Source organism: Erpetoichthys calabaricus, chromosome 8, assembly GCF_900747795.2.
Source record: "Erpetoichthys calabaricus chromosome 8, fErpCal1.3, whole genome shotgun sequence".
NCBI classification, from domain to species: domain Eukaryota; kingdom Metazoa; phylum Chordata; class Cladistia; order Polypteriformes; family Polypteridae; genus Erpetoichthys; species Erpetoichthys calabaricus.
The window spans coordinates 76,255,460-76,270,942 of NC_041401.2; the positions used below are offsets into that span (position 1 = coordinate 76,255,460).

At 38.0% G+C, this 15,483-nt stretch overlaps 1 protein-coding gene across 1 annotated transcript in view; it reads right to left on the bottom strand.

Moving 5' to 3' along the window:
* Positions 1 to 277: 277 nt before the first annotated feature.
* Positions 278 to 15,483, bottom strand: part of tyw1 (tRNA-yW synthesizing protein 1 homolog (S. cerevisiae)) — a 206,991-nt gene continuing 191,785 nt past the window's right edge. Inside the window, exon 16 of the mRNA XM_028806820.2 lies at positions 278 to 778. Within this exon, the coding sequence (XP_028662653.1) occupies positions 557 to 778 (222 nt within the window). The 3' untranslated portion in view covers positions 278 to 556. The remainder of the gene's footprint in view (positions 779 to 15,483) is intronic.

Sequence of the window (15,483 nt, forward strand, 5' to 3'; positions counted from 1 at the left end):
AAACACAGTAGACATCAGAAAACCAACTGATTTAGGAACAAAACCATTTCATTTCTACGTTGTTAAAATCAAAAGGCCTACTATTCTGTTTCTTAATGCTCCTGGATTTATTTCATTTCATATCACTGCTACAACTAACTGTTTGCCGCTTTTATTAACAGAATCTTTTTGCTTACTTCTGCCTAGGAATCCCAAAGACAGCTAATTTTATTTTTTTAAACAAACTCAAAGGACATAATAGTCCACTGGGGTAAGGAAAATGAAGGATATCACAAAATTAATCTTCACAAGACTGACATTTATTTGCAGATATGATCAGCTTTATAGTAAAACTAAAAGTAATACTTGCACTAGATAAGGAAACACATGCCTCAGTTTTGGATTCATTCTTTAGCCCCAGTTTCACTATTGGCATTATGCCGACACCATCTTTTTGACCTTGACTGTTAAAATTTACAATAAAATAGAACCACATCCCCTAAAAAATGTAAAATGTAAACCACATAATAGCATAAAACTTTGAACAACAATTAATTTCATAGAATCTGATTGTAACTCAACATCCAGATATGTCCTTAGCTTTATTCTTCCTTTGGAAGCGACTTTCTACAGGATCAAACCCTCTTTCTTTGGCTCCAAATACAGCCCATGATGGGGTCTCGGCTGTATAGTCTTCAGCAGTGAAGGTTTTTAATCCGTTGCTCTTCTCAAACTCCTTCATTAACTCATGGAACCTTTCATAATTTATCCATGTCCTCCACTTCCCTTCAACTTTAAACTAAGGAGGAAAAAAAAGAAAAATCAGCAAGTCACATAACTGGCACAAAGAGCATAAAATTTTATTTCTAGGTACTAAAGTACCACGCACATGGAATTTACAACAATAGGAGAAGAATGTTCAACGGTAAAAATGTCAGCAAAATTAAAAATGGGGATAAAACTACAAGATGGCAGCTACAATTTGTTCCTGCTGTATGTAAACTGCATATGAATTATTTCATTGAAATACTAGTGATATCCTTAACAACACTCAAGCTAGCCAAAAACGTAGAATATCACATTTTACTACTTACAAATAAAAGGAAAGCAAAGGCAAGAATTCCACATGCCAAAGTAGCTATGGGGTTGAACTGTAAACCACATCTTGACCAGTTCAGTCGTCACAGAGAGCCAAGAGCAACACACTGCACAAGCCACTTAACCTGCTCTGGCTGTGAAGGCCCTGGGATTTTTCTCAGCACAGAAGTAAACTTTATAAGGTGTTGCACTTTACTTGGACATTTCCAAATTAGTAAGATTCTGAGAATGCAAAACCTACGCAATACAAATTACAACTACCACCATGCTTAGATTACAAATGCATTAAGCTGCAGTTCTTAAACTAAATAAACAGATATAGTCTTATGTTGGTTGTTAATACAAATCACTTAAAGAGCTCTAACACTCTTTCTTTCTCAAAACATTCACAACAGCGTGACTTTGCCATCTGTCAGAAGAGGAAATGTTAATAGAAAAGCAACTTGGAAGGCAGCCTGGCAAAGCAGACTAGGGTGGTGTGGAGGCCGGATGTGTGGCTGTGGCCCTCTGAAAGAGACAGTACACACAATACCACGATCATCTGCTAAGCCACTGTGCTGGCTCAAATCCCAGCTATTCAGGAATTAAGCACTACCAGGGTAAGTGAAGAATAAAAACACAGACAGTAAAGGAAAAATAAAAACGACGAGAAAAGAAGGCCACAGGTAGAAAAGGCTGGATAGTACAGCTATGGATCTGGAACATTTCTAAAAAGAAAAACATTGGCAACTGATCCCCATGTAGCATAAAGGCACTTTTGAAAAATTATTTAGATTTTATTGTATTTCAGGTTTGAACTATAAAATGTATTAAGTTTCCCTGTGATGGTAGCTGCCATAAGTTATCAAAAGTAATGTATTTTAACATAAAAAGATATGCAATATAGGTTACTCTATTTATTAAGCTAAAAAACAAGTCACATTTCAATTAAGGGTATATAGTAAAGGATTCCTGGAAGCTAACATACATTAAAACCATAGTCACCAATGGAGATCCCAGCCCTACCAAGCTAACACCATTTGTGTATCATGGCCTCAAAAGATTATGGGTGTTTTAAAAAAAAAAAAAAAAAAAAAAAAGTATAAATGAAACCTCTGCACGGTTTGTCTTAAGGAAAATGCATTTTTTCAAGATTTAAATAAGTCATCTGTTCGCCACTGAGCTATTGTGATTCTTTCAATTACACAAGATTAGACAACACTCAAGCAGTGTACTACAGGGAATTATGGTAGATTTAGAGTTGTGTAATTTTATCCTATTTGGTGCTGTTCCAAAAAATGTTATTAGGTGCAAAATGGGAGTCCAGCACTATCTGACAGATAGCAAATATTTTTCCTGGTGTGGAACACTCCCAAAATGTATGTCCCTATTGAGAACATTACATGGCATTGCTCACAGTTAGGATTCTGTCCCTAATAGATTTTCAGATCATTTCAATAGAGAAAGATGTGGGTGATGAGGACTTCTCAGCTAAATAACTCTGTATGTACTGTGAAATCAGTTTGGTAAAGTCTCAAAATACTATAAATATTTTGATCAAAGGTTGTAAATATATTCTCAAAAGAGGGTCTCTAAAGATCCTAAAGCCAAATGAGGTCCAAGACTGAAATACTATTTAAAATAAAGCCAGTTCAAATACAATATTAACTTGTATTGAAGCAGCAGTGAGTGTCTGCTAGTAAGTTGTAAGAAGTTACTAATAGCTCAAGCACAATGCAAAGTATATAAGGAGGAATTTGAAAATGTTTTCCTTTCTAAAGCTAGCTGTTTGTATTTCTGGTACTTTCCGATTCTGTCCATGGTTTCGAATTATAAATATTTGTAATCTGGTAATAAAGAGTTATTTAATACCATGCAGCCCTCTGCTTTAGATCTTTACAACGCTATCTTTTCAAGGTGTGGCCTTTATATGTTTGAAATTACAATTGCTAAATAATCTACAATGGAATTTAACTTTTTGAAAAAAGGATGTGCTCATTTGCAGTTGTTTAGGAAGGCAAGTTTGCTGAATTTCGGTAATGGGGTAAGGGGGGGAGACTTCTCCCAGCTAAGGATAGCTGAAGGGATGCCCACTAATTAACATCCTTCTTAAACTCTCAAATTTTGGCCTTTCTTCTACTTTGAATTCATGGTTCATAACTTTAGCTTACCTCAGTCAATATTCATATTGCATTTAACAAAGTTAAATTCTCTTACAGAATTTTCTGGTAAATGAATTCAACATGATAAGTTACACAAATTTACTACATTTTTACCAAAACTGCACTTTGGATCTTACAGTGGCATGCAAGAGTTTGGGCACCCTTGTTTAAAATGTCTGTTACTGTGAATGGTTAAGTGAGCAGAAGATTAACTGATCACCAAAAGGCATAAAGTTAAAGATCAGTTAAGGGAAAAAAAAGAAGAAAAAAACAAACAACTTAGAGGAGACAGTAGGCTATGAAGGTGCAAATCAGGAAGCCTCAAACTCAGTCCAGTTTATTATAAAAAACTTTCTCTAGGTCTGCGGTGGGCTGGTGCCCTGCCCGGGGTTTGTTTCCTGCCTTGTGCCCTGTGTTGGCCAGGATTGGCTCTAGCAGACCCCCCGTGACCCTGTAGTTAGGATATAGCGGGTTGGATGATAGATAGATAATATAAACTCTTTTTCAATATTGCCACCTATGTCTGGATATTACATTATAAAATTTTTCTTATAAAGTCAGTACAAATAGTATAAAATAATTACATTTTGTCAAGAAAGTTTTCAATCACACAGAAAGAAAATGTTTCAAAGGTTGCAATAAATGTCCTTTCGCTATTTATGTTTACCAGTGATCTTAACTTAAAACAACGATAATTTCTCAATTACCACGTGGTAACAAAAATGTATAAAAAGGGGTGAATTAAAGTTATTATATAACTTGAAGTAGTACAAGGACAGAAACAGTTTTAATGAGAATAGATCATTGTATGCTGGTCTATCTGAAATGATTTTGCAAGGTATGCATCTTTCCACATAGTTTAGTGCATTCCAAACACTAAATCACCTTGATAGTAATCTAGATCATTTATACAAACTAAAGAAAAGCAGTGGCATCTCCACAATAATCCTGAGGGACATCACTCTTATCATTACATAATTCTTAAAAAACCTCTCTTGATAAAGTGATGCTTTCTTGCTTTAGTTCAATTTTGTACGCCTCTGCACAAAGCCACTTTCTTTCAGTGTCATTACTAGTTTTCTATGAGTAACTTTAAAGTTCTTTATAAAACACAAATATCTTAAGTGCAAACATGATCAAATGCTTTTGTTGCTTCTTCACAGTGAAAAGAGATTATCCTATGTACGCTCCTGCAGTCTGCTTAAGACACACCCTAACTTTCTAAATCTTGTCTTTATTCATTTCCCTTTATTGTTATAAAAAAAAAAGCCCAATATATTTAAAATTAACATCTCACTAGAGGACTCTTGGGAACATTGTATCCAATCCTAGAGTTCTGCTTGAACTGAACTCTTTTATGCTTTGTAGTACCATTCGATCAAAGGAGAACTTCATTATTTTTCAAGTCAAAGTTATTTCTTCACATTCATTTGCCACATAAAATTGTGTTCTAAAGTGAAGAGTGTTATATGTATTGATATATGTCTAGACATTATACAAATGTTGCAAAACAGCATATCCATGCTGTTTTAAGAAGGTAAAAAGCAAACAACTGGTGTGAGCTGCAGCCATTTTAAAAGGTGCATGTCACTTCATCAGCTACTCCGTTCGTCTTCCTCCACAGCAATGTTTCATCCCCTTGGAGACTCCTTACTGCTGCTTGCAGAATAGGAAGAAGGAACTTGGCCCCAAGGGCATGGATTCACTCCAGAAGGTCATCGCCAAGCTATGATTTTTTTGGGGCCGATATTACTAATTCAATCTCAGACATATCATCTAACAACTATCACGGCATCTTCTCTGATATAAAAGCCTCCATTAACAACTGGTCCAAACTTCGTCTTTCAACTTCATTAACTCTATGCAGCTTCTTCCCCCCTCCTACTAAATATTGGGCTGAAGTCTGGTCACTCATTTCAAGGTTTCTGTGAAATAGTAAGAGACCAAACCTTAAACATTCAAGCCTGGTTATAGATGGACTAAATGCAGACGTATCACTGTCTGACCTAGCACTATACCATTGGACTTTTTACTCTCTCTCTCCTATTTAGTCATGGTTGTGTCCTCCAACTCATTCCCACCCATCCCCCACTGTGGCTCCCTATAGAATCTTCCCTCGCTTTTCAACTTTCTCTCCAGGGTCTCCCGTTTACCTCCATAAAGTCTAAAGCTCCAAACTTTCCTTGGGACCTATTTTTTCATATGCCATCAACATCTGGCACTGTGGGGGAAAAAAGTTACTTGCACCCTCAGGTAAATGGCACTCTCTTACTTCTATATTTCATAACCACATTTTCTCTATAGGTGGCCAGTATAGTTTTGTACACAATAAATTCTGCCTTTATTGTTATATACAGTGCATCCGGAAAGTATTCATAGCGCATCACTTTTTCCACATTTTGTTATGTTACAGCTTTATTCCAAAATGGATTAAATTAATTTTTTTCCTCAGAATTCTACACACAACACCCCATAATGACAACGTGAAAAAAGTTTACTTGACGTTTTTGCAAATTTTTTAAAAATAAAAAAAATTGAGAAAGTACATGTACATAAGTATTCACAGCCTTTGCCATGAAGCTCAAAATTGAGCTCAGGTGCATCCTGTTTCCCCTGATCATCCTTGAGATGTTTCTGCAGCTTAACTGGAGTCCACCTGTGGTAAATTCAGTTGATTGGACATGATTTGGAAAGGCACACACCTGTCTATATAAGGTCCCACAGTTGACAGTTCATGTCAGAGCACAAACCAAGCATGAAGTCAAAGGAATTGTCTGTAGACCTCAGAGACAGGATTGTCTCGAGGCACAAATCTGGGGAAGGTTACCGAAAAATTTGTGCTGCTTTGAAGGTCCCAATGAGCACAGTGGCCGCCATCATCCATAAGTGGAAGAAGTTCGAAACCACCAGGACTCTTCCTAGAGCTGGCCGGCCATCTAAACTGAGCGATCGGCGGATAAGGCCCTTAGTCAGGGAGGTGACCAAGAACCTGATGGTCACTCTGTCAGAGCTCCAGAGATCCTCTGTGGAGAGAGGAGAACCTTCCAGAAGGACAACCATCTCTGCAGCAATCCACCAATCAGGCCTGTATAGTAGAGTGGCCAGACGGAAGCCACTCCTTAGTAAAAGGCACATGGCAGCCTGCCTGGAGTTTGCCAAAAGGCACCTGAAGGACTCTCAGACCATGAGAAAGAAAATTCTCTGGTCTGATGAGACAAAGATTGAACTCTTTGGTGTGAATGCCAGGCATCACGTCTGGAGGAAACCAGGCACCGCTAATCACCAGGCCAATACCATCCCTACAGTGAAGCATGGTGGTGGCAGCATCATGCTGTGGGGATGTTTTTCAGCGGCAGGGACTGAGAGACTAGTCAGGATAAAGGGAAAGATGACTGCAGCAATGTTCAGAGACATCCTGGATGAAAACCTGCTCCAGAGCGCTCTTGACCTCAGACTGGGGCGACGGTTCATCTTTCAGCAGGACAACGACCCTAAGCACACAGCAAAGATATCAAAGGAGTGGCTTCAGGACAACTCTGTGAATGTCCTTGAGTGGCCCAGCCAGAGCCCAGACTTGAATCCGATTGAACATCTCTGGAGAGATCTTAAAATGGCTGTGCACCGACGCTTCCCATCGAACCTGATGGAGCTTGAGAGGTCCTGCAAAGAGGAATGGGCGAAACTGGCTAAGGATAGGTGTGCCAAGCTTATGGCATCATATTCAAAAAGACTTGAGGCTGTAATTGCTGCCAAAGGTGCATCGACAAAGTATTGAGCAAAGGCTGTGAATACTTATATACATGTGATTTCTCAGTTTTTTTTATTTTTAATGAATATGCAAAAATCTTAAGTAAACTTTTTTCACGTTGTCATTATGGGGTGTTGTGTGTAGAATTCTGAGGAAAAAAATGAATTTAATCCATTTTGGAATAAGGCTGTGACATAACAAAATGTGGAAAAAGTGATGCACTGTGAATACGTTCCGGATGCACTGTATAGACAAGGTTTGTATTTCAAAATGTGACCATCAAGTAGGTCTAGCATGCCAAAGGCTTCATATGAACAACTTTTGGTGAAACACTTTTTTTATGTGCAATTCCCATCAGCTATGTTATAATTCATTCAATTTACCCAAATCACAGCCAGCTTCTAAGTTTGTTTTCTATTATATTAGTTTTTTATTAAGGATGTAACTTTATAGGCACAGAGAGGTCACTTTAGAAAATAATTTAAGAATCTCTGACAGAGTATAGAATCAAATTTATAGTAAATGGTATGTGAATTTCTATGATGTGTTACAAGAATGCTGATCCATTATTGAAAACAAAATCTCCAGCTTAAACCACTGAAAACGAAAGGCCAGATGCAGTTATTACATGTGATGTTGAATTTAACACAATTTTGGAATGATGAACTATTTTTTCCAGTAAAAATGATTTATTAATTTTACATTTTTCTGATGTATTCCTATATACTGCTAGGTTATGACAAGTGGTTTCTGAGACTTTTCTGGTAAGATGGCGACATGTTATATGTTGATTAGCACACACAAGAAAGAATTTCACTGTAGTCTATACATGTGACAGTAATGAATCTATTAACCTATATGCCATCATGTGAAGAAAAACTAGCAACTTGAAGAACAGAAGATGACCACTGCACAACAGGGTATTTCTCACTTTGCTTTACTGCACTCAATCCTGTTCTCTGCTTACAGCATCTGCTCCAGCATAATTCAGTTGAAGAGAGAATGGACTTTAAAAGAAATCATGCGTGTTTTTTCCAAATGGGATTTTTTGAACTGATCGAAAGCAATCAACATTAGAAAGAAATCAAACTAAGTGCAATCCTTCATTTTAGTTTAAATATTTTTTTTCTACAAGGGTGAGCCAGTGTCCCCTACTGGATAGAACAGGAGAGCGTAAGCAAGCTAAGTTGAGTGCTAAACTGTACTTAGATATTCAGACATTTATAAAAATAAAAATAAAAAAAAAAAAAAAAATTGGAGCAAAACCCTAACAGCCTCAGTAATTATACACTTATTTCAAAAGTGACTTTTCTTTACAACTTACTCCAGAATTTTCAGTCAGGCATTCATACTAGTCACAGTACAGAAATAGCATCAACTTGTGTTGTCAATGACATATTAACGCTACATTTATTATGCTGTCAGATTTAAGCATAACCTCTGACACTGCTGACCACCTTATTCCATTACAAAGGTTTAAAAATGACTGAAATGACATGTGCTCTCCTTGTGAGTTTTAGTGCAATCATATTAAATTATGACAGTACTCTGTCATAATGTCATAAAGGTAGATATGGTGTCCCTCAGGGTTTAGTATTCTAAATGTGCATGTTAACCCATGATAAGTCATTATATAAAACTCGCATTCTGGAGTAAGGGTGTAGCTTAGTATTCTCTACATGCAAGTGAAAGCAAGATGATCGTTTTACTAGGTCCTTAGCTGTGCCAATGAGCTCCAAGATTTCATGAGTGCTAACTACTTATTTTGAATTAAAAGCAAAATAGAGAAATTTCATTAATTGGTTTTAAAGAAGAAAGGTATGGTCACTTTGAATCAGTTAGGAAAAACATTTTTGCTGAATCTCTATGCATTTTAAGTTTCATCAATGTCAAGTCTATTATCATCACTCTTGCTACAATGATATGTACCCCCTCCCACCCCCAACAGCTTAAAAATATAAAATTTAAGATGTTCTCTTAGTAATGTGGATACTAAGAAGTTAATTCATACATTTACCCAAACATCAACCCCACAGTCAAGGCGGATAAATTATTCAAACAGTAAGAGCCAAGAAATTTGATTCACCGTGAATGGCACCTTATTACATAAATCATCATACTGTTGCATATCATAAAGTGCACCATATTCACTTTTTTCCAAAAATAAACAATGGTACTATTAACCAACTGACAAGTGAAAAGCACAAAAAAATAAATACAATATATGTCAAGAGACAAATGAAATTTGTGGAAAGACCATTACAATTTTAAATGCCACTGAATTTTTAAAAGCCTCACAAAAACACAGCATTGACGCATTCTTCTGACTGAGGCTGCTAGAGATTTTTTTAAAATAACCTAGGTAGCTCTCTTACTTGCTTTCAAGTCAAGTCAGATGCACCTCCTTCTTAACACTACAAAAATGAAAACTATTCCTTCTGAATGTGTTCTGTAAATTCTCACCTTTTTACATGGTTAATATGAATGGCTGAATTATTTATGGTGCCCTCTCTATAATTCCGCGTTCCTGGCATTGCATGGAGATTTAATTTACTACTGTTAGTTGTTTCATTAAATAAAGCAAATCAATTCATTTTTCCTTTATGAAATGCTCCATTAAACTAATTAAAAAAGGAGATGCTGTGCAAATGAGCTATGTACCCACTGCCAGATTTTCATCATAAACACTAATGTCTGGTCACTGATGCAAATGAGAAGATACATACAAATTTTTTAAAGTCTAACGACAGAAAACAGCCAAGTGCGGCCTTTATGAATCATTATTGACCTAAATACAGTCAAAGTAAAAAGTATGTGAACCCCTAGGAATTATCTATATTTATGTGTAATTCCTATATAAACATGGTCGTATCTTCATGTCAGTCAAAATAATGAACAAACAAAGTCTCGTATAACTAAAGATACACAGATTTTCAGAGAATTTTTAACCATATTGAATAAATCATTCAAACTGTGAAACTGAAGGTTGGAAAAAGTAAGTGAACCCTAAGCTAATGACTTTTTAAAAAGCTCATTGCAGTCCGAATTTAGCATACCTGGAGTCCATTTAATGAAACGAGTTCAGAGGTGTGGCCTAGAATTACTTTGATTGATAAAAAACACTATAAAGTTTGAGTTTGAGCTTTTGACAAGAAGCATATCAAGATGGGAATCATGCCTCACACAAAACAGCTGTCTGAAGGGCTACAATCGAAAATTGTTAATCTACATAAGGCTGGCAAGGGTTACAAAGTCATCTCAAAGATTTTAGATATTCATCAGTCTACTGTTAGGCAAGTGGTCTATAAATGGAGACAATATGGTATTGTGGCTGCTCTGCCTAGAAGTGGGCGCCCTGCTAAGATGACTCCAAGAGCACAATGCAAAGTCAGCAATGAGGTAAAGAAGAACCGTAGAGTGACAGCAAAGGACTTGAAGTCATTAGAACTGGCTAACATCTCTGTTCATGAGTCAACTATACGCAAAACATTGAACAAGAAAAGGTGTCCATGGCAGGACACCAAGAAGGAAGCCACTGCTATCAAAAAAGAACATTGCTGAACGCCTGAAGTTTGCGAAAGAACACTTGGACACTCCACAATTATACTGGGAAAATGTTTTGTGGAGTGTTGAAACCAAAATTGAACTATTTGGGAGGAACAAGCAGAACTTTATTTGGCGTAAAAAGGGCACTGCATATCAACATCAAAACATCATCCCTACAGTAAAGTACGGTGGAGGGAACATCATGATTTGGGCCTGCTTTGCTGCATCAGGGTCTGGACAGCTTGCTATCATTGAGGGGAAAATGAATTAACAAGTTAATCAACAAATTCTCCAGGATAATGTGAGGGTGTCTGTCTGTCAACTTAAACTCAGAAGAAGCTGGGTGATGCAACAGGACAATGACCCAAACACCGTAGCAAATCCACAGAATAATGGCTTGAGAAGAACAAACTCCGCCTTTTGGAGAGGCCCAGTCAGAGCCCAGATCTCAATCCTATTGAGATGCTGTGGAATGACCTGAAGAGAGCCATACACCAAAGACAACCAAAGAATATGGAAGAGTTAAGGCAGTTCTGTAGGGAAGAATGGGCTAAAATTCCCCCTGCACGATGTGCAGGTCTGATCTGCAGTTACAGGAAGTGCCTGGTTGAGGTCATTGCTGCCAAAGGAGGGTCAACCAGTTCTTAAATCCCAAGGTTCACTTACTTTTTCCAATACCACTGTGAATGTTGAATGCGTTTGTAAAATAAAGACATAAAAAGAGAGTATTTTTTTGTGTGTCACTGGCTTAATTTCATTGTGTATATCAGTACCTGTGACTTAGATGAAGATCAGATCATTTTTTTTGACCAATTCATGCAGTAAACCAGATAATTCCAAAGGGTTCACATACTTTTTACTTTTGACTGTAAATAAGGAAATTAAATCACCCAGATTTAAGTGTGTAGTGGAAAGGTACAGAATCAGAAAAAACAGTTGATCAATAGTATTCATCATAACCTTGCATTGGTATTCTGCTTAATTTTACATTGGTCTGTTTATAGTGTATCTTTGTTAGTGAAGTAACCAGTCAAGTTATTTTTTATTAATTTTTGCATCTTGCCCACAAAACAGAGAACAACATTAGAATCAGCAATCCACATATAAAAATTCTGTCTAGATGCTCCTGTTAGTTAAACTGAGTAAGAGCAAGCATTGAAGAGTAACCTTTAAAACACAAAGGAATTAGATTTAGAAGGAATAAGGTTGCAAAGGAGAAAAGACTGTCTACATGATAAACTAAAAAAGTATAGAAAAGGATCTGCAATGCTTTACATTCCTCCAGAGTGGTTATAAATTATGCCTCATTACAAAAACAAACAGCACAGGTAATTTCCTCAAAAAAGAGTTACACAAAGAGAAATCTGTTATAACACCTAGATAGTGTCACAGTTTTGAACAACAACAGTAAAACTACATTGAATGGACACAAAGTGTAAAAGAAAATATTTACTCCAAGAACACAACATCCTGCTCAAGTTAAAAAGAGTTTAAGTTAATAATAAATCTGTACACGGCAATCATTGGCGGACTTTCCTGTGACATTTTCATCCTTTCCACTGAGGAATTTAACAGTTTAGTCAGCTCTGCTTTCAGCGATATATATCATCAATTACACCCATCACACTCACTAAGAAAATGTGTCAGATACTACCTGAAAAGCACACAGCAACTAACTTTCTCACCTTAACTCAAGTGCACTGCTGGTAGAAAATGACTTGGGTAAGATGCACCTGACAGACCCCTTTTCATGTAAGCAGCATTTCTCATTTATATTAAGAGAAGAAAAACGGACAAAGCAAAAATAGACTAGAGGTTATGGAAGTGCCCACTCAAAAGTAATTTAAACAGAATAGCACTCTGGGATAACTGGATGGCTTTAGAAAAGAATATTCTATCAGCAGCGTAAACTTGTGGATTTGTCTCTCTCTGCTACACAATACATCTTCAGTGTGTGGTTAATTTACCATCCCCCCAAAAAATACATTAAATATAAATATTTTATATATATATATATATATATATATATATATATATAAATAAATATATAAATATATATATACTAGGCATGTGCGCCCAACTGCGTTGCACGTGTTAAAGTTGTCTGTGAAGGGCTCCCTGTTTAAACGCGGCTGCCAGTCGTGAACTGGGCCCTTCGTCGCACAGCATTAGGATTTTTTATAAGGGAAACAAAATTACAAAACAAAACCCTTGAACATTGATTCGATAGGAACGGCCTACTCGGAATCATTGTCCGAATAGTAATTATGTGGTGGTGGAGGAGCATTTCTGCTTCTCTCCGTTCACAGTCTGTCTCGTTTTCATGACGCTGTCGTTTCCTGTCACGATCTCTTCTCAACCTTTCTCCAATCTTGCAGGTTGCTTTGTGGCAATCCAGAGAGTAAGGAAGAAGCAATGCTTCTTTCTTGAACTCCAAACGCCGAATGATGGAAAATCACAGAAGTGTGCCCGACTTATATACTCTGACTGCCGACTCCAAGAAGTGGGTGAACATTCGATTTGGACGAAGTGCTGCCAATGACCGTCGATAGAAACACAAAAAACCACAGTCTCGACAACGAAGCAGGTGTCGATGCCAGATCTAAACACAAAGCACGGTGTCGACACCAGATCTAAACACAGAGTGCTATCGACAGTGTTTGTAAACAAAAGTAACAACCAAGGTGATGTGTATTCAGCCAGTACAAACAGCACATAGTCTCCTTTAGTTCAATCCTCTTTAATCACCACACTCCAACCTCATCCAACGATCCTCCCCCTCAGGCGCCTACAACGCGCGTCTGAAACTGCGGAAGCAAAGCAGGCATGGGTTCAAAACGAAAGACCACAACTGAACCCTCAGACCAAACGTCAGATACCAGATATAATAAGCCCAAATATACTATTTATTAGGCCAATAATGTGCACAAAGCACCCTCCACTCCACAATACTTAATAAATCAATAATCACAATCCTCCACTCCCAGACGCACTGCCACCCTTCCACCCAGCTCAGCTCATCCGTCTGGGATTTCCCAGATTCCTTTATAGTCTGTGACCCGGAAGTGTTTCTGTCCCTCAGTCTATGTAACTTTCTATGACTTCCGGGTCAGGTAAAAACTTCCTTTTCTTCATCAGCCCAGAAGCACTTTATTTCTTTCAACCATGTGACTAGGATTTACTTCCAGGTAGTATGGAAAATAAACTTGTCTGTGTCTCCCTGCAGCGTCCCCGACGTTATCCAGCAGGGCTGTGTATTAAAACTCCATAGTCCATGATGCCCTGCTGGAATTCGGGGCATCTCCACGTTGCAAGGAGGGCTCCATCTAGCAGCCTGGGGGTATTGGCCGGGATGAATGGCTGGCCATATCCCACAATATTATATATATTATATATATATATATATATATATATATATATATATATATACATATATATACACTTACACACACACAGTACTGTGCAAACGTTTTAGGCAGGTGTGAAAAAATGCTGTAAACAAAGAATGCTTTCAAAAATGGAAGTGTTAATCATTTATTTGCATCATCAACAAAATGCAGTGAATGAACAAGAGAAAAATCTAAATCAAATCAATATGAGACCACCCTTTGCCTTCAAAACAGCACCAATTCTTCTAGGTACACTTGCACACAGTTTTTGAAGGAACTCGGCTGGTAGGTTGTTCCAAACATCTCGGAGAACTAACCACAGATCTTCTGTGGATGTAGGCTTCCTCGCATCCTTCTGTCTCTTCATGTAATCGCAGACATACCATCACTTCCAGGACTTCTTGCTCTTCTTTACGCTTAAGATAGTTCTTAATGACTTTGGCTGTATGTATGGGGTTATTGTCCTGCTGCAGAATAAATTTGGGGCCAATCATACGCCTCCCTGATGGTATTGCATGATGGATAAGTATCTGCCTGTATTTCTCAGCATTGAGAACACCATTAATCCTGACCAAATCTCCAACTACATTTGCAGAAATGCAGCCCCAAACATTCAAGGAACCTCCACCATGCTTCACTGTTGCCTGCAGATACTCATTATTGTACCGCTCTCCAGCCCTTCGACGAACAAACTGCCTTCTGCTACAGCCAAATATTTCGAATTTTGACTCATCAGTTCAGAGCACCTGCTGCCATTTTTCTACACCCCAGTTCTTATGTTTTTGTGCATACTTGAGTCGCTTGGCCTTGTTTCCACGTCGGAGGTATGGCTTTTTGGCTGCAACTCTTCCATGAAGACCACTTCTAGCCAGACTTCTCCGGACAGTAGATGGGTGTACCTGGGTCCCACTGGTTTCTGCCAGTTCTGAGCTGATGGCACTGCTGGACATCTTCCAATTTCGAAGGGTAATAAGCTTGATGCGTCTTTCATCTGCTGCACTAAGTTTCCTTGGCCGACCACTGCGTCTACAATCCTCAACGTTGCCCGTTTCTTTGTGCTTCTTCAAAAGAGCTTGAACAGCACATCTTGAAACCCCCAGTCTGCTTTGAAATTTTTGTCTGGGAGAGACCTTGCTGATGCAGTATAACTACTAGTGATGGGCCGCTCGATACTGAGGTTTCGACACTGTGTTGAGCTTTCGAAGCACTGGAGCTCGAAGAGCCGCTTCGAGGCTTGCTTCAAATGCGCCCGTCATGTGATTTTGAGGCACGCTAGCGTAATGACATCATTGATATCTGCGCAGTCAATTTGGTCACTCACTAGTCTGCAAAAGTGCTTTGGCTCAAAGCGTAAAAGCAGTTGTCCGTGCTACAGCGATAAGGTGCACTAACCCGAGTTCAAATCCTAATTGGGGCTCGCATAAAACAGTTAAGTAGTACTTGTCTGTAAGTTAAATATATTTTGGAGACATTATGAACGATTTACATGGGGCACCTTTTTCCTTGGTGTGGAATCGTGTCCACCTAGAATCTGTAACAAATAATGAGCATATTTTGCGTAAGGTAGCACATATCATAACAA